The sequence below is a fragment of the Colias croceus genome, chromosome 11 (assembly GCF_905220415.1).
Source record: "Colias croceus chromosome 11, ilColCroc2.1".
Classification (NCBI taxonomy): Eukaryota; Metazoa; Arthropoda; class Insecta; order Lepidoptera; family Pieridae; genus Colias; species Colias croceus.
In genome coordinates this window covers 7456491-7481155 of record NC_059547.1, presented here as the reverse complement: position 1 = coordinate 7481155, position 24665 = coordinate 7456491, and the positions used below count along the sequence as shown (strand labels likewise).

The 24665-nt window shown below is 35.3% G+C and overlaps 1 protein-coding gene across 1 annotated transcript in view; it reads left to right on the top strand.

Moving 5' to 3' along the window:
* The window catches only part of LOC123695851 (Down syndrome cell adhesion molecule-like protein Dscam2), a 41996-nt gene that overhangs the window by 16134 nt on the left and 1197 nt on the right, over positions 1–24665 (top strand). The window contains exons 15-32 of the mRNA XM_045641795.1: positions 6–125; positions 428–613; positions 874–1018; positions 2754–2911; positions 3924–4137; positions 5189–5328; positions 7031–7101; positions 8075–8318; positions 9805–9986; positions 10265–10388; positions 10989–11118; positions 11447–11628; positions 14784–14960; positions 15428–15657; positions 19519–19831; positions 20373–20601; positions 23581–23684; positions 24043–24177. Of these exons, the coding sequence (XP_045497751.1) occupies positions 6–125; positions 428–613; positions 874–1018; positions 2754–2911; positions 3924–4137; positions 5189–5328; positions 7031–7101; positions 8075–8318; positions 9805–9986; positions 10265–10388; positions 10989–11118; positions 11447–11628; positions 14784–14960; positions 15428–15657; positions 19519–19831; positions 20373–20601; positions 23581–23684; positions 24043–24177 (3084 nt within the window). The remainder of the gene's footprint in view (positions 1–5; positions 126–427; positions 614–873; positions 1019–2753; positions 2912–3923; positions 4138–5188; positions 5329–7030; positions 7102–8074; positions 8319–9804; positions 9987–10264; positions 10389–10988; positions 11119–11446; positions 11629–14783; positions 14961–15427; positions 15658–19518; positions 19832–20372; positions 20602–23580; positions 23685–24042; positions 24178–24665) is intronic.

Genomic DNA, 24665 nt, shown 5'->3' with positions numbered 1-24665 from the left:
AACAGAGGCGCCGTTATGGGTGTGGCGAGCACAGAACACATCTGTGTCGGCTGGTGCTGCTGTACTATTGCCTTGTTCTGCTAAGGGTCAGCCAATGCCTAGGATTTCTTGGGAATTTTCTACAGGTTAGTAATGGGCAGGTTTATTATTTCTGATGTTTATTTTTGTGAACTTAAAGCCACCAATAAAGATTTTTTCTATTTATATTCTTCTGTTTTCCTTCCATTCCAATTATGTACCACGTCAATTGATTTTATGCACTTTAATGTATTCATGATGATATCAAGTTAGTAAGAGAAGGGAGCTTTTTTTCTTATTTTTAAAGTCCTGGTTTAGCTTTAAAGACAACTATTCCTCTTCCTCTTCCTATGCATTTGCAAATAAAAAGTATTTAGCTGAACTAAAGTACAAATTGTACATATAACAGAGGGTGAAAACTGGCGTCACATCCTCTGGGGTCAAACCGAATCGCCCGATATGAGTGAGGGGTCTCTACTCGCGGACGGTACTGTGTGGGTCCGTGCAGCGACTCCGCAGCACGAGGGCTGGTACAGATGTACTGCAAGGGTACAGCATTCGTTCTTACACCATACCTTCTATTTGGATGTTAGGGGTGAGACTATGTTTGGATTGTTGATGTTTTTATTGTTTTGTGAACATGTATTTTTTAAATGAAATAGGGTTTTTTTAAGTTCTGTAAAATATTATTTTAAAACATATTAATTTTTCTGGCTATCCAGTAAGACTTAACACATAATATTTTAATTCAGTACTGACTTAACGGAACTCAAAATCTAAAAATTAGTAATTTTATTCTACCTTTAGAAGAAAAAAAAACTAATTGAGACTTAAAACTTCTATCTCTTCGTGTAGAGCCACCTAAACTAACTCGAGGTGGAGGTGGTGGGGAAACTCAGTGGGTAGTTAGAGGATCAACGGCACGATTGACTTGCTCAGTCCGCGGCGAGCCAGAAATTCACATACATTGGACGCACGACTCCAGGCCACTCGCTTTGCAGTAAGTAGCATTTACTTATCTCGTCCCTTATCTTTAATATTTATTTTATGTTGCTTTTAAATGAAAATTTATATGAAGAACTTGATCACAGATGACTACCTAGAAATCCTTATTTATTGTTAGTTAAAGAGAAATTGTCTTTTCTTGTTACGATTAGTTTTTTATTAGGAAGAAATGAAGCATTTCACCTTATTCCGAATGTCATACAATAAATTTTAATATTTTAGTGGTACTTAAATTTTATGATGTACCTATATTCTATTTTAGACGACAGAGTTAAAACTTTTAATGGAGGTACGTTCACACGTGATAGAGAATATTAAAATAGTTTAAAATTACTTCATTTTCAATTATTAAATTTCTAAACTTTAAGCACATAGAACGCACGTGCCTAATTTATTTTGTGTAACAAAATTTTAAACTCACATACTCTGACATTAACTTCTAATAAAAATCATGTTAGAACTCTGCTTTTAAACATAAATATTTAATTTACTATACACGTCATAAGTAGTGTTATTTCCGCCTCACCTGCCTTTTAAACGGAACGTAATTAAGTGCTACATTTTGTGTTCATTTCAAAATGAACTATACCTATTCATTTTAGCTTAGCCCCTGCACTTAGTATAAGAGAGTTAGTTGTTGTTGGGCGAGGGGTATGACCTAATTCCTAGGCAGCTTGACGGTCCGAGCTTTTGCAAATTTAAATGTGACGCAGGTGTTTCTGGTGATTTTAGGTTTACATTTCGTTTATAAATATGCTTTATCGTAACAGGCTTTACGGTTTTAAATCATTTGCTTAAGAAGTTACTCATCAAAATTATAGGTACTTAGTAAAAATAAATTCTAATGATAAAGGTGAATAAAAAACCTACTAAGCCGTTACAGTTTTGCAAGCCTCATAAGCGAAGCGTTGAGGTGGGTACTACTCGCGCAAAACATCTGATTTTTCAAACTTAAAATGTCTTTATGTATCATACATTGCATTTGTAAGATAATACATACACACACATATTAAGAAAAAACACTATTTTTAACATTCATGATATTTTTGATGTCATTTTTGTTATTTAAACTAGTTTAAAAACAGTTTAAAAAAGTTCTGTCTTGGACGTCCGTGGGTCTGTATGTGCGGAGGATTTTCTTGTTAACACGATAGCGACCGAAATACTTTACTAATCGAGTCTTTTTTTTTCTCTTACGCTTGAGTATGCTCAGGAATAGAACCCTTTCATTTTTCAGGGTCTGATTCGATGTAGTTTAATTGTTATTAAATAAACAAAAAAAAATATCTACTTTTTTTTTTAAATATATTTATAGTGTACTCAAAATTCACCATTATAAACTCGATTCTTTATACTATAAGCCAAGGTTTAAAAAAATAAGTTGGTAGTCAGTCCCTTAAACCTGCGCAGTTTCACATCTAGGTGGGGCCACAAGAAAAATAGCTCAATTATTACGGTACCGCTTTCTTTACTTTTCCAACTGTTTTGAGACAGTACAAGAGCATTGGCACATGAGAACAAGTGTATCTACATACTTATATTATATACACCTTTATAAATAATCAATTTTATTGTAAAGGATGAGATTGTGAGGCGTGCACTTTTGGATTTTCCAAACTTTTTTTACTTTATATGGCTGTAAGAATTTTCATCACGTTATCTCCTAATCCTAACTCCAATATATCAAGTCCAACTGGACATATTTTACCTCCAATTAATCAAATTAATAGCGGCTCCGGTGGTGTTGAAATGCGAGACCTCGGTAACGGTGCGATGATGTCGGAAATCACGATCACGCACGCGGGGCCCGAACACGCGGGCGACTATAGATGCTTGGCGAGAAACTTGTATGGGACTGATGAATTGATCTTCAGGCTATTTGTTAAAGGTGAGTTTGATAGATGTATGAATGGATGATATGGTAAAAAAGAATATTGTATGTATTGGTCGCGGAAATATGTTATACGATTCCACGACTTGCTTTTGTCTTAGTATCTCTGATATCATAATCACACATGCGAGGCCCCGAACACGCAGTTGACTATCGCTGCTCAGCAAGCAACTTTGTATGGCACTGATGAACTGATCTTTGAGGTTGTTTGTTAAAGGTAAGTTCGGAAGATGTATGAATGAACTTGTGTTGGGAAAATAGATTATGGTGTAAATTTAGTACTATAATTTGTAAAACATTTTGTTTTCATAACTGAATTTGGAGCTAAGAATTGATAATTGCTATATTTGTGTGATCTATAAATGGTGAATACATGCCTAGTTATTACAAAAACAAAATTCATACTATTTGAACAGATTAAAATTTTTCTACAAATGGTAATATTGTAATTTATAACAAGTGCAGAATGCGATGCATGTGTATTATTTTATTTTTAATTTGTACTATGAAATTTAATTAATATGCAATGCAAGTTTGTAGAATAAGAGCAATCAAGCTTTAGCTGAGCAAATAACTTGATGAGATTCGCGAGAAGCGATTTTGGATCTGAATAACAATGAGACTATTCTACTATTATAATATTATCTGATTTAAATACAATATAATCTGTATAGGTACATTACTACAAATTACAATGTACACCAACAATAAGAAAATAAAATAAAGATGATTATTTCTAAAAGTAGGAAGATTTAAATAGATTTATGATAAAAATTAGTCTTCAATTGATTAATTATATGGTGTCAACACCAGGAGAAGGGCGTTGTTATAACAAAAGAATCACAGAAAATTTCAATAGATTTAAGTATGATGGAGGGTAAAAAATTCCTTTAGACCACAAAAAATTTACTTATATCAAAAGTATCAGACAGGTTCGTTTATTTACCTGATATCCTGATATCAAATTATTTCTTAATTTCGAGGGGTAACATTAAACCATGCCACACAGAACGGCCCAGCGTCCCCGAAGAGGTACGCATATCGGAAGTATGGTCGCGTCGGGCTCGCGTCACGTGGCGCGCGGCCCGCAACACCGCGGTATCGCAATACGCGCTACAGTACCGAGCTCTCCCCCCAACGCCTGACGCGCTCCCAATCGACGCGTGGACGTCCCCTGATGTGCTCAACGTCACGCTGGCGAACTCTGATCTACTACACGTCGCGTAAGTTTATTCCTTTTTTTATTTATTTAATATAATACTCGGATAAAGTAGTATTATTTGTTAGTTGAATAGAAAAAAAATATTATGTCTAAGTTATGTCTATCACAAGACATTGCGCGTAAACAAGTCGTTTCGACGCAACGAATACACAAACACAGACTTCTTCAGCAATATTACGCTTAAAAATTTAAAATACTGTTGAAATTGCCCCATTCTCGCTATAATATGGTGGTTACTGATACGCAAAATTGGCCCATGGGCCGCTTTTTAAGTGGGAAAATTTTAAGTCTTGCATAGATACCCAAGGCCCACAAAGGACCATGGTTTTTGTCGGATTCCTACCCACCAAAATCCACTGTGTTCCGTCCAGCCGCTTCAATGACGGGACCGCGGTTGTTGGTAGAATTCGTCAGGAGTCAGTTCACCCGTAACCCGACCTTATGAATATGATAATGCTCCGTGAATTTCAATCTCGGTGACGCTAATGTATTTACGCTTGTGACGCTTCGACTGTGTCTATCGCGAATTAATGTAGCGAGTTTCGAGATCTCGCGCTAAATTATGAATTAACTTGTCGAGACATGATAACAATTTTGATGTGGAGATATGCTAATTTTGGTACGATTTCGTAACATGATATTACTTCACGTGTCATCAAATTGTCATCTATGCTATATTTATTACGGTACCTCTACACTTTTTAATTTATTGGCACACTGCCCTGCATCACGTAGCGAAGCGCTTAAATGCGTGTTTCAATGTAGCTTGGAAGTATCTCCGTTTGTATAGAAACCACACACACTGAAAGCGTATTCACGCGCGTTTTCACATATTAGATCACGCATTTGGGCGCTACACTGCGTAGCACGAGATGTGCCAACCGCCTATCTGATATCTTATATGAGCTCCTTTAGTCATCCACACCTTTAACGCCTATACTAAACACTAACAAATAAGCTACATAATACTTCATTACAGAACATCAGACGCCCACTTGTTAGTAAAATGTCTAAATTTAATACATATTTTATTCAATAAAACCCACAAACAGTTCGGAAGGCCCCGGTCGAGCGGGTGCGCTCATATCAGCGCTGTTCCCGGACACACGCTACGTGCTACGGCTCGCGGCGCACAACGATGTTGGCGCGTCGCCTTACACCGCGCCATTGCACTTTACTACGAGAGAGGAAGGTGAGTTTGATTGTAACTGGATTTTGTTTTATAAAATCCATATGTACAGTTAAAGTGATCTGACAGGCGCGCTTATATCAGTGTCCTTTTCCGACACGCCTCCCGCGGATGTGGATAAATGTGTTTGTAACTTGATGATTAAAATTGAGCGTTCATTTGGAAACATTTTCTGTTTTATTTCTATAGGCTACTGGTTATTTCACACTTTAATTTATATTATTTATTTAATAAAATAACGATCACGTACACTGTATGCTCTGTATGTCCGAATCTGTATTATGTAATTACATAATCCACTCTCAAAGTTAAAGGTGCAAAAAAATCTGCTACTATTATTATCAGCATAGATTTTTTTCTATATAAAGGTTAACCAGGTAACTAAAGCATCCTAAAATATATAAGTTAATAAATAATCTTTAATATCTGAATCAACATGTAATGTAATTAGTAATTAATTAACAATGCCCGTTATAGTCTACCTTTTCGCTCGTTTATACGCCGGTACTTAGCTTTGAAGCTTTAATTAACATTAAACTTCTTAACATTAATATCTTATATATTAATTTCATACTTATTGTATACATATTCATTGTATCTTAAAATATTTATAGGTAGATTCTATCTATAACTGTCAATCTTTAAACCTCTTTGTATAAATTATAATTATTTTCAACAACCCTTTCACAAAAATTTTTGTACATTTTCCTGTCAAGATGAAAGTAAACAGATTTGTTATGGTTTATTTTTATTTTGCTAGTCCCAAAAGATCAGAGACTGAGGTTTAGATACGCATCTATCTTTATTATTTCAATCACAAAAAAGTCAATCCCTTCCGACTCAAGAGAATATTCTTTGCTTTTTGTAAAAATTGTTATACCTAGAATTAAATTTGTAGGTATCTTTTATGTTTATGACTTTTTTTTCATAATTTAAAAAAACTAAGTTAAAATGTATATAACATTTAGTACCTCTATCTAAACATATAAAAATGTATTAACACGCCTGCAAAGGCTTAAAAGAGCCTACTAAAAATAAATTGACTTTTTATCACGTAAACAAACTAGTACATGTCCGGAATAAATCACTTTAGACGGGACAATTTTTACTAAGAGGAGAGAAAAAACTCAATTTTATGGTAAATGTATTTGGAGGAACTTTTTATAGACTTTTAAACACAGATGCGTCCGCAAAGTTGTTAACTTGTACGTAGAGTCGTCGCTTGAAGTTTTTAAGTTAAAAGATGTTTTTGTTTATCAAAGAGCTCTATATTGAACCCTCAGGTAAAAATGTAGCGTTGAATTAAAACGAAACAGCTGCAAGGGGTCCATATACTTATATACTTTTAACTATTTATATTTTCATTATAATTAAATGTTAAAATATGAAACATATTTATGGAATAAATTCTTGTTATTCTATTATCGATAGTCAAATGTACAGATATTTTTGTTTGCAAATTAAATTTGAAAACTAAAAACCTACAGATAATTATCAAAACAATTTTGTCAAAACGAATAAAATTCCACAACCATTTGATACTACTTAAAATCTCGCCGTTACCCGGCAATACCGGTTTATTTGATCCATTCTCAATACATATCTATACTAAAGTAAACGGAGCAACCTAATATAGTTTTCCACACAAATATCCTTTGATATTTCAATACGAGTATGTGATAACAATAACATTTAATCTCCTTAGCGCCCGGGGGGGTGCCCCGGGACATTTCGCTGCGCGCCCTCCGCGCACGGGAGCTTCTCGTCACTTGGCAGGTAAGGTCTTAATTTTTGTGACAACCCGTTTGGTTTTTGAAGTGAAAACTTCTTTAGCGGCGTTGGGTATAAAATCTTAAACTCGCGTCAGGACACGTGGCCTGATCGAAAAAGCGTAAGACGGATTTTTTTAGCCCTTATATTCCATGCGTAAGACGGATACCATTCCAAAATATCAAACATGCTGAACGTTAATAATCAAGTTTTCACTTCTGCCGGCACTCCTGGAGTGCAACCCGTCTTTTTTTTTTGTAAACCTGTCTGATTTTGATGTCTTGAATTGGCTAGCGAACAATTTGTAGAGAAAAAAATTGTATAATATTTCGAATTGTATAAGGATTTTAAACGATGGAACTTTTAGAAAATAAATGAAAACAAATTAGCTTAGTTTCCGAACATCGTTTTTTCATTCTATCTAATGAACTTCAATTAATCCTTCGTTTCACAATCACTGTAAAATCAATTGTGGATTTTCAACAAATGGAACTTTATTAATGATCTAATCATTCATTACAATTGTGTACCTACCTTCGTAATATAATGAACAACCTTCAATAGTGAACATGACGTGTATATAAGCTTAAATTCATAACCAATCTCAATCAACAAATTCTTGCAGTCAGTAACCTCAAGTTTTAGTAATATTAAGTATCTAGTATTTATGTAATGAATATTCTATGTGTATTTTTTACATTATTATTATATTTGAACGTCTAAACTTGATTTTAGTCATTCCAATTAAACGAAACATATGAGTATGGCAACTGTCCCACACAATTTGGCTCTAAAAATAATGATAGAATCGCGGTTCGTTTTATTAGTACAAAACTAACAATACTTTCGAAATAATTACCGAACCTAGTAGTAAAGAAAATACTATTTTATAGCAAAGAAAATATAATTACCACACACTATAAACTATGAACTAATATAGAAAAACGAACCAAAAAATACCATAGTTTTCAACTCTCAGCCGCCTCCCCGCGAGACATGGCACGGCACTCTCCTAGGCTACACGATCCGCTGGTGGGAAGCGTCAGACGAAAGCAAGGGGAACTCGGACAACGCGTCGGAAAGCGGGGCCAGTGCGGATGCTACGAGTACTACGCTACGGGGCTTGAAACCGGCTACGCGCTACGCGGTGTCCGTGCGCGGGTACAACGCGGCGGGGAACGGGCCGGCCTCGCAACCGCACTATCGGCATACGTTGGAGTCGCGTAAGTTTTTGTTTAGTTTCTTATTTAGCTATCCTACCGCACCAATACACTGCATGACACAATACGAACGGTCAGACGAGGGCAAGGGAAAGTAAGAAGAAGAAGAAGAAAGTGCTATTTTTGCGGGGCCTATATGTACAATTTATAAACAAATTACTTATGTTACGAGACTTTTCAACAAATACGTAATTGCTGAACTAGTTACATAGAGAAAGCGTACAATATAGTTGTTTTATTACTTATGCACTGGGAAATTTATGAAGGTCTTTTTATGAAGGTTGATCGCCTTCATTAATAACTTTAAAGGAAAATTAGGTATTAATATTTAATTCCCTTAAATGCTATCATCTTACCTTTAGTAACATCAACGTTATTAGTTCATCAAAAAGCATGATTAACTTTCCCGTCAATATATCTGTGCCAGAGACATGATAGGTGCGTCATAAATTTTCCTATCAAAATGCAAAATGGCTTAATTGGACCGTGGCTTTTTCGATTCAGGCCAAACGATTCGGAACAAATTGATGGCAAATTTTTATTTTTTACATTAAATTGTTACCTACGAAACGTATTTTCAATTTCGTCGAAATGTTGCTTCGTGGTGTATTTAATTGGAATGCTTACGTTAATGAGTAATTAACACGGCTCAATTAAGCCAAAAGTACAACGTAGTTGTTTAATTTATAGCGTTAAAGCTGTACGAAATATTATAATTTTCTTTTATTTTTAATAGTTAAACGTTAAAGTTTGAAATTTATTGTAAGTACTGAGTATCCAATTCGCAATAAATTTTACATGTGGCGTGACAGGAACTTTGAATTATAAAGGATGTAATTATCATAATTCCTTTCACTAAAATGTTTTCATTCAGGCTTTGACCTCACTCCACTTATTCTAGAGTTTCAATCTTATTCTGTACAAATTATTCAACAACTTTTAAAGACTTACACAACCGCAAGGCGGGCCGAAAATGACAAGCTATTCTCTGAATAGTTTCATAACTGGAACATCTCCATACTTCTATAAAGGTCGGGACAGTTCCGTAATTACTTTGTAACTGATAGTTCTCTACATTTTCCACTTTAGCTCAGTTTAAACGGAAACTGTCCTAAGATGTCAGATTTCAAGCGTGACTTGTAAATTCTTGTGAAGTTATAAGTAAGGTATTCGCTCGATTTAAGAACAACGAGACATACCTCACTACATTTTCGGAAAGTAGCAATATTAATTAGTAATTAGGAAGTTAAGATATATTTTACGAGAAATAGCATACAAAACTTTTGTTTATAAAAGATGATACCAACGTATGTTATAGTGACATGACAAAATCTACCACTTTTTTTAGACATTGGAAAAAATTGCAAGAAGTTTATCCATATAGCAAGTTTCCAATATGTTAAAGTCTCTCATGATCTTATAAAATTATAGATCAATTATGTAAAGAGCTTTAGCTATTTATCATGCTCACAAATCGTCCATCCCCCAGCGCCCTCAGGCAGTCCAGAAGGACTGGCATGTGTATCTAGCGGCTCCACGTCACTGCGCGTGTCGTGGCGGGCGCCAGAACCAGACTCACGTGGCGGCCTCATCACACACTACACACTACAATATACCAGACGGGATGTGGACCCGTTGCTACCTGTTCAGGATGCGCATTTACGGGTGCAGGTAGGAACAAATAAAATGCCCAGCTCTTATAGGTAGTCCAGAAGTTGATTCATGCGTGTCGAGCAGCTCTACGTCTCTCCGCGTCATGTGGCGTGTGCTGGAGTCACACGCGTGACGTTTATGACTAAAAAATTAGATGCTGAAAATATTTTTTGTGAATAGAAAGTGAATCAAATTAAAAATCATGAATTCCCATTTTCACTCCTATTTTTATGATTTGTGATTGGAGGTACATATAACGCAAAAAATGTGTTAGTTTATATCCAATTTTTTACCAGGGTGAAGAAACAACAGTATCCCGACTAACTCCATACTCAGAATACGATATAAGGGTTCGTGCACATAACGCCGCTGGCGATGGGCCTCTGTCCCCTCCACAAATGTGCAGGACTGATGAAGATGGTAAGTTTTTTTGGATTATTTGTTCAATGTAACTCAAATGTGTCGTGACTTCTTTGCCTGTAAAACTTTAGGAAAAGTGTATTTCATTAAATCAACTCTACACGGCTTAAAGTATTTTCGTGTAAGGTTTGTTAGGTCTTCGTCAACGTGTGACTTGTGTAAGTTAAAACAACTTCAAAATAGTTTCCCGAACTTAATTCTCGCTTCTTCGTGTTTCAGTTTTCTATCCTAGAATTCAATGCAAACAAAATTTCTTATCAACACCTTGTTTAAAGATAAATACAATTTCTAACAGTACACACATACATCCAACTTTTTGAAGTATTACCCATACTTGTAAAACATGTGTTGTTGATGTTGTGTACATGTTTTGTAAATATTACATAATATACCTACATTAATAATTACACACTAAAGTACATAAATACACAAAGACTTAGGATTAATTTATTAGGTACCTACCTCCTTCATATCGAATCGGATCGAAAAATCTACAAATAGACAATAAAACAGTATTGTGTCTATTTCTATAACATAATATTACCCACAAACGATTGATTTTCGATCACATTCCTATAAATAAACCCATTACTTATATAGTACCAAGCGCTCCAAGCGGCATCAAATTGATAGCGCTGAGCGAGCGCTCGCTGCGCGCCTCGTGGTTGCCGCCCGTCGAGCCCAACGGACGACTCACGCATTACTCCTTGTATATTAAGGATTTGTCTGGGTATGTGGAATAATGTTATTATAATGATATTATATTGAATGGCGTTGATTGTTTTGTTTTGAACCTAAATATAATAGTTGTAATAATTTTATGATGTAATTAATTTCAGGCGTTGTAATGTCATTTTGATGTTAATATAAATTTCATAAATGTTACACACAATCCGGGCATTTATTTTGTTAATATTTTTGCTAATGCTTTTCAAATAAACCTATTCTAAGTCTTGTTCCAACCTTGAATACAACGTTCAAAACACTAGTGTGTTTAACTAATTTTCGACAAAAATACTTTAACGTGTTTGCTTACTAGCCCGCTCTACCTTTCGTAGGTCGCAAGAAGCGAACGTGACGCGCGTAAGCACATGCGTAGAAGGCGAAGAAGGCGCGGAGTGCGCGCGTACTCTGCGCGGGCTTCGTGCCAGCCGCACGTACGAGGCGTGGGCACGGGCCGCCACAGCCGCGGGGGATGGACCGCCCTCCGCTGTGGTGGCGTGCCAGACTACTGCGCTTGGTGAGTTCTAGAATATTCGAGAACCTTCTAGAACGTTTTTGAAACTCTTAGGGCGCCCCGTCGTCCGCACGTGTACCTACGCACGCTAGTCTGTGAGGACTGCGTGCCGGCCGAACGTACGAGGCGTGGGCACGTTCGGCCACTGCTGCAGGTGACGGCCCCCCTCCGCTGTGGTGGCGTGCTAGACCACTGCGCTTGGTGAGTTTTAGAATATTCGAGAACATTCCAGAGCGTTGTGCTCGGTGGCCGTTCGGTCAGGTCTGTGCACCGGCTGTGAACTTTGCCCTCTATTTGTCAATAATGTTTAAGATAATAAAATATGTTTTAAATACATTTGTTATATTATGTAACACATTAACATTACATACACATTTGTTCTATGAAAATTCATCTTTGACACAAGAAAAGAAGCAGTAAAAAAGTAATTTTCATTATAAGAATCACTCATATTATTGCAGTGATGTACCTAACCATTGTACCAATGCTGTCTGTACACGCGTCTTGTTTGTTGATCTTATGTATCACATATGATTCAATAATAGTATAGATTTTTATTATTTTTAATGGAATATTGTTGGTTATAAATTTGCTTGTTAAATATTTTTAATATAACACTCTGCGGGCTTTGGTTCAACTGCCACTAGGAGCTCGTTCAGTTTGTTGAATTGAAGTTTGTACAACTATAGAGTTGATTCTAGCGACTAGCAGTTTATTCGGTCGCATTTGTAACATTTTCAGTTAGTGCAACTTGATTTTCAATTCTAGGTATTTTGTTGACGTTGTTATTGTGTAATATTTTAATCTTTTACGTTTTAAGCTCTATTCTAGGGATAAGCTTTTTTGAATTTGAGCAATTTTGTAGAACTATTATGACAAACTTAGACAATTTTTTTGTATTGATAGCATATATTGAACCAATAAAAAAATTTGTGCGTGTACTAGTGTACACACGTAAGAAATGAAACTTCTTTATGACCCTATTTTTCAAATAATAATTTACTACATACAGTGGTGGTCACATAATTAAAGACACCCCCTAATTGACCATAAAAGATTTACATTAGGAACTACAATTATCTGAAAAAGTTATTTAATCTAGTATTATTTTTATTAAACCATACAAGACAATGTGTTCTTTAAAATGAAGGACATAAAATAGGTATATTCCTTGTTAGTTTCGACATTTGCTCCCTGTGGGAATGTAACTCAAACTTTGTGTACGTACGTGTAGCTGGCCACTTAATTAAAGACAACAAGAAATGCGTTATAATTTTTTAAAAATAAAAAGAAACTGCATTGTGCTTTTCTTCGTTTTGCCGCGTAATTTCATAAATCGTTGACACTCCATAATTATTTTGAGTATTTTTAACCTTTAAAATTAAAATTCTTTCGTTTAATAGTTTTTATATCAATTATTATGGTTAAAAACAAGAGTTGCGACTCGTCCACAAAAAAAATATTTTTAACTTCCATTATAGGTAACTAGTGGTCCGCCCCGGCTTCGCCCGTGGTACATATTTTGCAATAAAAGGTAGCCTATGTCCTTTCTCGGGTATCAAAATATCTACATATCAAATTTCATGCAAATTGGTTCAGTAGTTTAGGCGTGATTGAGTAACAGACAGACAGACAGACAGAGTTACTTTCGCATTTATAATATTAGTATGGATTAAACTGTTCCAAGAATATGGTTATCAATGCTATAGAACATGTCAAGATGTTCCACACGACCGAAAACGTACTCAGAAAAGCAAAACCAAGTGAAACTACTTGGCCGAAAGATTCAAAAATGGTGCTGTTGGCTAAAAAAGATCAATTTAAAGGATCGGAACTGATACAGTTCAGAGTTGTATGGTGCAGCAGGCTTGAAGGGGGGTCTGCAAGGACAATTAGACGGAGACTGTGTGAGGAAAACTTGCACTGAAGAGTATCTCGGAAAGTACCACTTTTGAAAAAACAAAATGTGAAGGAAAGATTTGACTTTGCTACAAAATACGAACACTGGACTGAACAAGAATGGAAACATGTGCTGTTTTTGCATGAAACTAAGATTAATATGATTAATTTTGTTAGAAAAGAATATGTAGGACGCCATCTCAATAAGAAAATGTATCTAAGATACACTAATAAGTAGTCATACATGAGGGTGGAAATATAAAAGTGTGGGGCCTTTTTTTCTGGACTTGGCGTTGGACCTGTCAAAAAGACAGAAAGCAACATGGATAAATTCCAGTACAAGTATATTTTAGAGCAATCCATACTGCCCTATGCGGAGGAAAATTTACATTTTGTTTGGACTTTTCAACACGATAATGATTCTAAGCACACAGTAAAAGTAGTGAAGTGCTTGTTAAGGAACCAATCTGTAACTGTTTTGGATTGGCCCCCCTACAGTCCGAATTTAAATCCGATCGAAAACTTATGGAATCAAGAAAGAAAGAAGTCGTGGCAAAGCGGTCAACAAACGTCGACTAACTTTGCAAAGCATTTTCGAAGAATGGAACCAAATTAGTGATGCAACTTGTACAAAATTAGTTGCTTCAATGCCCAAGAGATGTAAACCGTCACTACTGCCAAAGGACATGCAACCAAATATTGAAAAGTGTAAAAATGTTTTGTAAATACGTCAGACATTTTGTGTTGGAAAAATAATCTCATTAAAACAATAATTTTTTATATTTCTTATAAGCGAGTCTTATGTCTTTAATTATATGGCCAGACCTTTGCTAGGTTAAAACTGCTAGTAGTAAGGATGAACCGATTAAAATCTAACAAACCGACAAGTTCTGTAGATAAAATTTAGTTTAGCATTAGACAACACATACCTGAATATTTTAAAATTATTTAACAAGTTCCAATGCTAGTGTAAAAAAAAAAATTTTGAGAGAAGTGTCTTGGGTAGTATAAAATGCTCTTAGTGTCTTTAATTATGTGACCACCACTGTATATGCAACAACTTTACAGAAATACGTCACGCGTGGTAGGGATAAGAAAAAGATGGCGCGTAATGGAAAAATGTCACGCGTTTTTTCCAACCCCAATAAAGAAGTTTCACTTCAAAAAATAAAAAAAATATGATGATTCCATCAACATTGAAGTATATAATTACTAACACTCGTATATTAATCACCGAGCTAACCAAGAAGCGCTTCCAGCGCCTGCCCGCATCTCCTCATTCGGCGGTGTAGCCGTCGGCAGCGCTGGAGCAGCGCTGTCTCTGCGCTGTGCGGTGGGGGGCGCGCCTCCGCCCGCCAAGCGCTGGCTGCGCGCGGGAACACCGCTGCATGTGAGACCGCCGTTCCATATGGATGGAGATGCGCTGATGATAAGGAGTGAGTATTGTGAAGCTTTATTGTCGTGTCTGATTCCAATCATTTGGAATATTTTGACTTTCGTCTCATCTGAAGGCAAGCCACAATATACCAGTGTGGTGACGGGCTTCCCTCGAAGCTGCTGACCCCCTTAACCCCCCTTAGAAGTTTGTCTAATGTGTATAGTTAGTGGATAAATGCACCCACGCGCCATGCGCTGCTTCATGTGACGCCACCAGGTGTTTTGATGTCTGGTCAACTAGTGTATTGATTTGCTTCGTAATATTGTATCAACAAATTCTTTACTAGTCAAAATTGAAAATTACTGTTACCCTTGAAATATCCCATTATTGTCCTTGTTGTTAATGATATTGATACGAAATCGAAATTAAAGTTTCTTCTCAATATTATATTGTACTAACATCAATAAATACACTAAGTACATTTTTTATAAACACCAGTACCAAATACCACATATTTCCAACCAGATCTAGAACTAACCCACGCGGACAACTACACATGCGTAGCGGAAAACCCGCATGGCTCAGATTCAGTAACCTGGCGCGTGATAGTACTCCGACCTCCGAGCCCCCCGGGCCTCTCGTTATTAGAGGCCCGGTCCCGGGAACTAGAGTTGGAACTGCGACCTGCTCCGAGGGCCCCTGGACATGCACTGGCTAAGGCTTTTACACTGCATTGGAGACTTGCCGCGCCGGAGGTCAGTTTTATAGGATTTGGTGATTTATATTAAAATTAAATTTATGGACTATATTTTGTTGTTTCCAAAGAAAGGTACTGAAAACCCCAAACTATACATGATATGAATATATTTATTTACTTTAGAATTAGCAATCAACACATCCATGGACCATGAGATTTTAATAACAATTCACATTTGTAAATGCCCGTGAGCGATGATTGCTTACCAGTGGCGGTGTGATTAAAAGCCAGTTTAGTTTTTTATAAATATTAACGTTTATACATCGTATAACGAATTGTTGAATTGTTGAAGTGTGAATACTTAATACATCGTATAACGAATTGTTGAAGTGTGAATACTCATAATATACAACGATGTAAGGCTTTATTAAGAAAGCCCTTAATAATAATCTAATCTCAACATTGTCGTGCAATCATTGATTTCAAATTCTAAGCTAACGAGAAATTATTTACATTTTAGATATTTAATTCACTAAAAATAGAAGCCTTCGATAATGGAGAAGGCGAGGTGGGATTTGAATACGAAAGTAATTTGCATTATTTTCTCGTTCTAGTTTCTTATAAAATACTTTAACTAAATCTAAATACGCTTTTTAGAGCACTAAGTACGTAATAAACTGAATGTAGAATAGAATTAATTTTATTTCATTTAATAGAAAAGTTCTAAAAGGATACATATCTTTTTATTGTACAAATTTCAGCAATTTAGAATCTGCACATGATTTTCTCTTATTATACTATAATAATCTCAGTAGATTGTTTATATGATTAGTATTGGCCAAGATTGACATTTTGGAAATTTGTATATTTGTCAAAAAACATGGTGAACTTTTTAAAAACATGAAAGACCACTCTAAACTGGGACTAAGAGATCCAACACGTCTAATGATGCCTAACTGCCGTTCAGCACTCTACCAAAAGAATGCAAGTGTAATGTGTGTAAAGATTTTTAACCATATACCAAAACATATAAGGGAACTACCAAAAAATTTAATGCACAAAAAATTAAAAGCGTGGCTTATTAATCACTGTTTCTATTCCTTAAACGATTTTTTTAGATTATAATTACCGAAACGATAAATGTACCTAACTTGACAAAAATTGACGTAAGAAATCAATTATAATGTAATAAAATGTAATAATCAAATTGTCATATTGCTATATTATAATTTATAATGTGTATGTAGTAAATAAATGTAAAATGAACTAATGTAAATAATATATTGTTTAAATAATTAAATTATAAAATTAAAATATTTGTATGCCAATTGTTGGCGAATTGTGCGGACGAAAAATTTATTATAACTTTGTAACCACAATTCATACAAATAAATTTTCATTTCATTTCATTTCATTTCATTTCATTTCATTTCATTTCATTTCATTTCATTTCAAGAAGCTTATATCTAATACACTGGAGATTTCGGTATGAACATTGACGTGTAACAAGAAAATATTGCCCAGTTCATGTTTTTTATCACTTTCACACCTAACTTGGTATTGCCACTGTTAATACGAAGTTTTCCCAAGGCTACTATGTATGCTGTAATATTCTGTGCAAAAGGTTAGTTTTTGTACATGAGTTTGTTGATAAATTGCCAACAACGTCATTCAGAAGCATTGTTGGATGAGACAATTATTATTTATGCTAAATAAACTAAGTATCTGAACCAATTATTAAAAAGCGATACTCCCTGATTATGGGTAGTCACCATAATAAAATTGTAGCAACTCTCACTTTGTCAATATGGCATGTGTGTCAAAAAAATTGCGTCGCTTCGAATATTTAAGTTAATATTGTTGCTTATTTAATGAATATTTTCCGAATATAAAGAATGCATTGTATTGTGCAAAATTGCAGAAGTGTTTGGACACCAAATTCTGGCATAGAATTTCACAGGCAAGTGTATATTTACGTTATTTACAATATTCCTCAGTACTCCTGCATTTACCTGTTTAGAATCATTTCAATGGCAAAAATTGTCTAATTTAGCATCATTTTAGTGAGCAGTCATGTTAAATTTGTTATTTCCCTAATACTTTATCATTTTTCAACAAGTTTTCAATAAACAGATTTAACAAGTAAGGTAACCATGATGACGAGTTTTTATGGATAGCGAAGAGAATATATTGTATAGGTCTACCAGAATCTCATGGCATATTTATAATTAAGAAATAAAAGATTTTCATATGGCAATTTTATTTGACAACTATCAAATTGGTTGTCAAATTATTTGTCTTCTTTGGAATTTATTAATAATTTTTAGGATTTTGTCTAAAAATCTTCGAAAATGTCGAAAAAGCCGCTGCGATCACAAGCAACAGGTGTTGTTTATTATGTGTATAGAAAAACATTCGATGAAGAAGGGTCAAACACATTACAATTTTCAATTTTGAATATTTTATTGGTAAATTGGACTTACCCGTTTTGATAGTTAAAATTAAAAATATTATAAGTAGGTAGCTATAATATTGTTTGTTGATTACAATATAATTTTATTAAAACTTATTACAGGAGTTTCCAATACGGCTATTCGTCAAGTCCAAGCTGTCCAAGTCAATTTTATATTGAGTGTATCTGTTAATACTTACGAAAATAAACATAGTTTTTATTTATTTTATAAAAAAATATTAGCATTATCTAGTTTTGATCTGCATTATCATTACATCCATATTTTTACATGGCATAATGATAATTAATGAACAAATATAGGTATGTGTAAATAATAATATATTAATAAAATACATTACATAGATAAAAGTAATATGTATATTATACATGTAAGTATGTACCTACATAATATTAAGTGGATATCTCATTATTAAGTACAGTATTGTTCACTTATGTAATGTGACTAATGATGTTGAGGACAAAATAAAAAATAGGCAGTATCAAGATCGTTCAGTCCATTTTCCCTAGGGTTGCACACTCAAAATTTTGATTTCCCTAATTGCCATCAGATTCTGGTTTACCTATAATAACAATATTATGATGAAAATTTAGAACACCATTTTAAAGATTGTTACTAGTAATGAAACAACACATGACATCGGTATTGCACTCACATATAGTTATAAGATTGTTCGTTTTTACATTGAAATTTATACTTTTTTAACTTACCTCATATTTTTTTGTTTTACGTATTTCAGCTTTCCAAAAAGTAAAATAAAAAGAAATATATGTGCCCATCAAGGTTACTGAGGATTACGACCCAGAAAAAAATACCTTTTGAAAAATAAACTTTGTAAAGTTAGCTGAAATTTGTGCAAGGCTGCTATAAACAGTTTTTCTTTGATGATTCTGGCTTGAAATTGACCCGTCGAAGCAACGCGTTTAAAAAGAAGATCTGAGTAGCTAACAATTTGGTAAACAGCATCTGATGCAAAACACAACTTTCCTCTATTTACAAAGGATGTTAATGCTATATATCGGTTCATATCCAAGCTTTGTAGCCAAAAGTTATTTATAACTATCATTCTATACCAATTAAAATTGTATGTACCTACCTATAAAGTATGACCATAATATTATAATATAAATACTGTTAAAAATATATGTCGTTATTATTTATAGACCATGATTTTTAGTTTTTTCTATTTTGAAAAATCCTGAATTTACAAACCAGCGTGGTCACTCGACAGAAAGAGACAAATAACATGACTGACGTCATTGAATGTCATAGTTTCTTGTTTCAAGTTAATGGTCATAGTGCAATCTCCAGTGTATTAGAGGATATAAGCTTCTTGGTATTTGCAGACTAGTCTTAGTTCGTTAAAAAATACATCAACTTCTTAATGACAAGTGTTTGAATCATGTATTATGTCTTTATGAAAGAGCACAAACAATGTCAATTTCTAGGGAGAATGGCGGATACAATCAGCCACTCCGGGGCCCGTAACCCTCACGGGCTTACGCTGTGGCTCAGCGTACCGCGCGTACGGTTCCGCCGGCGGACCCCCCGGTACTGAGATATCTATACGAACATCTGGGGGTCCGCCAGTAGCACCTCCAGATAGTCGCTGGATTAGAGCCAATGCGACACACGCACGGTTCGACACTAGTATGTGGTCGGATGGGGGTTGCGGCCCCGTGGCCTTGAAGCTCGAGTGGGCGGGCTCGGGGGTCACGGGCGCGAGGGACGTGCCCGTTGGTGGGGAGGTTATTTTGGGTGGTAAGTTTTTTATTTTTTTCGTAATTTTTTTATATTTGTAAATTGTGTTTAAAGAATAAATAGATATTGTAAATAATGTTTGTATAGCCCACTTGGGTATAATTAGAGATTTAATTATTTTTTGGAACTATAGTAAGTATATAGTATTTTATTTAGTCTACTATCTCGTCACTACATTTTTTATAATATAATTTTCCATTTTTCGTTTTTAATAATATTTACATGCACAAAAACATGAAATAAAACACGTCAAATTTTGTTCATTATATTAATTATTTTCTTTTCAATACGTCATCTAAATGTATTCATTTCTTATCATCAAAAAAGGTTGTCACAGTATCTCTTCACAACAGTTTTTCAAGACCTTAACAAATATCGTCCTCAAGCATTATAAACAACTCAAATCACAATTGCCTATCAAAAGATCGTTAAAATTTCCGAGCGTCATTCATAGAAATTAAACTTGCTTAGAATACGCATACGCAGTTTTGCTTCAAGCAATGTTTGAATGTGAGTTTAGTTGTTTATCATCCATGTGTAGGTCTAACCCCCGGGTCTCGGTACCGCGTGGCGGCTCGCGCGTCCAACGAAGCGGGCTGGACGCGCGAAGTATACGAGTTTTCAAGCGGGCCCGCTGACGGGGGCTTCGCAGAGGAAGTGGACGCCCCCTTTCCCGCTACAGCTGGGGAACTAGCGCTACTGCTCGCATTATGTGCCGCGCTGTCACTGGCTGCACTAACTATACTCGCTATACTGTTGAGACGGAAGAGGTTAGTAAATAAATATTTCAGGACAATTTTCACACACGGCACGACCTGTTCCCATCCTTTCGCTTGTGTTATGGAAACCAGATGGCTGATAAACATACATATATAATTTATATATAACTAGCTTTCCGCCCGCGGCATCGCCCGCGCAGTCAAAGAAAACCCGCATAGTTCCCGTTCCCGTGGGATTTCCGGGATAAAACCTATCCTATGTCCTTTCTCGGGTATCAAAATATCTCTATACCAAATTTCATGCAAATTGGTTCAGTAGTTAAGGCGTGATTGAGTAACAGACAGACAGACAGACAGAGTTACTTTCGCATTTATAATATTAGTATGGATTTTAAATAAATACTTATATAGATAATTAACACCCAGACACAGCGCAAACATCTATGTTCATCACACAAATATTTGCCCCGGGTGGGAATGGAACCCACGATCTCTGGCTAGAAGGCAGGGCTTCTACCAACCAAGCCAACCGGTCAGTCTAAGTGATCAAGTGAAGCGATGTCCAGTAGAAACAATTTTAGAAGATGTGGACGCGCCCTTTCCAGCTACCGCGGGGTAACTGCCGCTGGCACTCACTATACTCGCTATATTGCCGCGGTGGAAGGAATTGCCATTGTTTAATCCAACAAACATTAGGTATACCGATAAACTGTCGCCAATGCACCGCTACGACCCTATGGCGGCCCATCTCGTGTAGGTATTATTCGCGCAAGTAATCGATTTACAAATGCATGCGTTTAGTGTGAGACGTGGTAAGACCATCATCCTACAAAAATATAATAGCATTTTTTTATTCTTCATTAAGCTACCTGATAGTTATAGAAACAAGAATTGGGCGCAAGAAGTTGAATATGTTTATGTAAGTACTTACGTAAAAAGGGGATCATTTGAAAATATGTAGTCACAACACAAGGATCACGGAACTTTCTATTTTCGCATTCCAAGAATATGTCTATATATCTATCCATTACTTCACACAAAACTAAAACCTCACACATTAACTGGAAGTATCCTACTAAACTAAATCTAGTCAAGGAACACAGAGAAAATCGATATTTTGAAGGTTGAATAATCTTCTTACACTAAAACTAGGTAGCAATTTATGCAAATTATTCATACTCTGATACATAACAAGACCATTTGGAATATAAATTTACAATAGTCGGATTTCCTGAACTGTAAATTCTTAGATAATAATATTAACAAAACATTATTTTTACTTAACTTTTTTAATAAACCTATTAAATATTGGAAGAAAAACGCAATTAAAAGACGCTATAATAATATGATAATTAGATATCTATGTTCAATGCAGGTGAAGATCAGTAAAGGATAAAAATTCATAACATTTACCATAATACCTAACTACCTATACTAACAATAATCCTTCATTTATTTTAATAGCTAAGGAATTTGGGTAGTCGTGAATACATTTTTTTTTCTAAAAATCACGGTTAGCATCTAGAAGAGCTTATTAACCTAGTTATCTACTTTTAATCTTCATACATTCGTGAATAATAATTGACCCATTTCCATATTTAATAAATACTGATGTTCAATAAATTATTCATCATGTTGTTTCATAATAACTAATATTAAACAAAAACTTTACTCACGATAATTTATCAAACACGATCGTAAATTAAAACGTTATAACTTCGTAATAATGAACGAACGAAAAATAAAATATTTAAATTACTTTAAATAATAATGAACAAGAATTTCCATTACAAAGTGACGGTACATTTTCTATCCAATATTTCTAATAATGTTCTCGTAGATTCTACTCGTATAGATAAAGCTATAGCTGCTCTATATTTGAGAGTCGTTGGAGCCTTTGACGTTGTCATGACGACTTTTGGTCTCTTTGCAATACTTATTATTTATGACTTCAAAGTACCTACCTATTACGAGAAAACCTGTGGAGAAAACCAATACAGTGAATGAATAATTGCTTTGATTTGTTTATTTTGGAATTATTCTGTGGAAAATATTTTTCGTAACTATGTCTACAATATTATTGAAAATACAAAAATATTTAGTCGGACCTGGGGTACCTATACTTAGTACTTATCTTTTACTCATCAGTGATTAAAACAGAATACGTCGCATTATATGGGCTTAATGAAATACGAGTCTGCAAATGACGAGGAGCTGACAGGAGACCCTCATATCAACAATTCTATGTGATTTCATTGACCCTTTTCACCTCTGTATCCGTTCGGGATTTTTCAGATAGCTCTATGTAGGAGACATTTATTTTAACGAGGGCGTGAGGTATGTGATGATACTGGAGTAAAGTTCGTTATACGCGTCACATATCGTTATTAAAACCTAGATGAAATTCTAGGAAAAAATACTCGTATTGAAACTATATTACTATTTTTATTAAATATCGGATAATAAGAGCAGTGGTGGCTCAGTGGTGAGACCTCGGACTTCGAATCGATAAGTCCGGGGTTCGAGACCAGGCGAGCGCGCAGGAAATAAATTGATTTTTCAATTTATCTACGCATGTTGTAACATCACCACTGCTCGAACGGTGAAGTAAAACATCGTGAGGAAACCGACATGTCGAAGAATTAAAAAGTTCGACGACATGTGTCATCCGGCAACCCGCACTTGGCCAGCGTGGTGGATTATGGCCTGTACCCTCATAGGAGGCCCGTGTCCCAGCAATGGGAACGTATATGGGCTGATGATGATGATCGGATAAAAAAGTAAATTGTTAAAAACAATGAAACAATGTTTACCTAACAGAACTATAAATATAATAAGTATATTAAATAATAGATGATGATATTTTATTATTAAATTGATGTTTTCCTTTTTCCTAGATTGCATTTTTTTATGTCTACAATAATTTATAGATTTTATCAGTCTAAATTATATAATATTTAAAATATGTCGAGAAACATCTCAATGTTTACAAATATGAAAAAAAAAGTTAAAAAATGAATATACATGTAGGTCAGACGTGGCCGTGCCTCGAGTGACGACGAGTGCTGACAAGGCCGTGTGCGGGACGTACCGGCCGCCGCACTCCACGCCCAAACTGCCGCCAGACCCTCCAGGTTTGTCAACCTTCTAATTGTCTCGCGGAAATGTTTTTGTTTACTATTCGTTTAAATGCATAAATTAAATATTTCTATGAAATGATTGATGAATATTTAAATATGATAAAATAGTAGATTATGCTCGTCTTGATTGAAGTTTTTGAATGAAACATACATAAAAGTTTTATTAATTTTATGCAGTTACATTCATACAAGATTTACTCGAAGATACTTATCATAATGTATTTTTCCCGCTATCTTATTTCCTTGTTTATAATATCCGTCAGAACTTTATAGAGCATAGAGGAAACTTTGATTACTTATCCGTAAAGGTTTCCAACTTTAGCACGTCATACAAATATATTGTACAAAACAGACGTATACGAAATAAGTCCGTACGCAACGTTCGCGGGCGGTGAGGGCGTGGGGCCGGGCTCGCGCGCTTACACGCTGCAGCTGCGTGCGCTCGCGCGACACGACGACGACGCGCCGCCACCGCACAGCGTGGACGGTCAGTGTACACACATACACAGCTTGTACTTATTTATTTATTTAATTATAGAACATGTGGCTTACAGACATGCCAAAGCATCACAATGCTATACAGTACAAAAAATATTATAAACACATTACAAAAATTATTAATTATACGTGATAAAAAAACACAAGAACACTGAAGGGAAAATACTTATAACTACACTTCATTTAACAACAAACGTGTGTCGTGTACAAACAAACGTTGTACAAACAAACGTGTACGAAATAAGTCCGTACGCGACGTTCGCGGGCCGTGCCGTACAACGTGTACGGTGAGCGTACACACACACACACATCTTGTATAATATACAGATGTAAACGCAATAAGTCCGCACGCGAAGTTCGTGGTGAAAGCTGCGAGGGCTCAAGTTGCATACGTACGCACGGAGACATACATGTAGACACACACACACAAAAAAACATATTCATTTAAGGACGTAACATGCCACTATGTGCTAAACA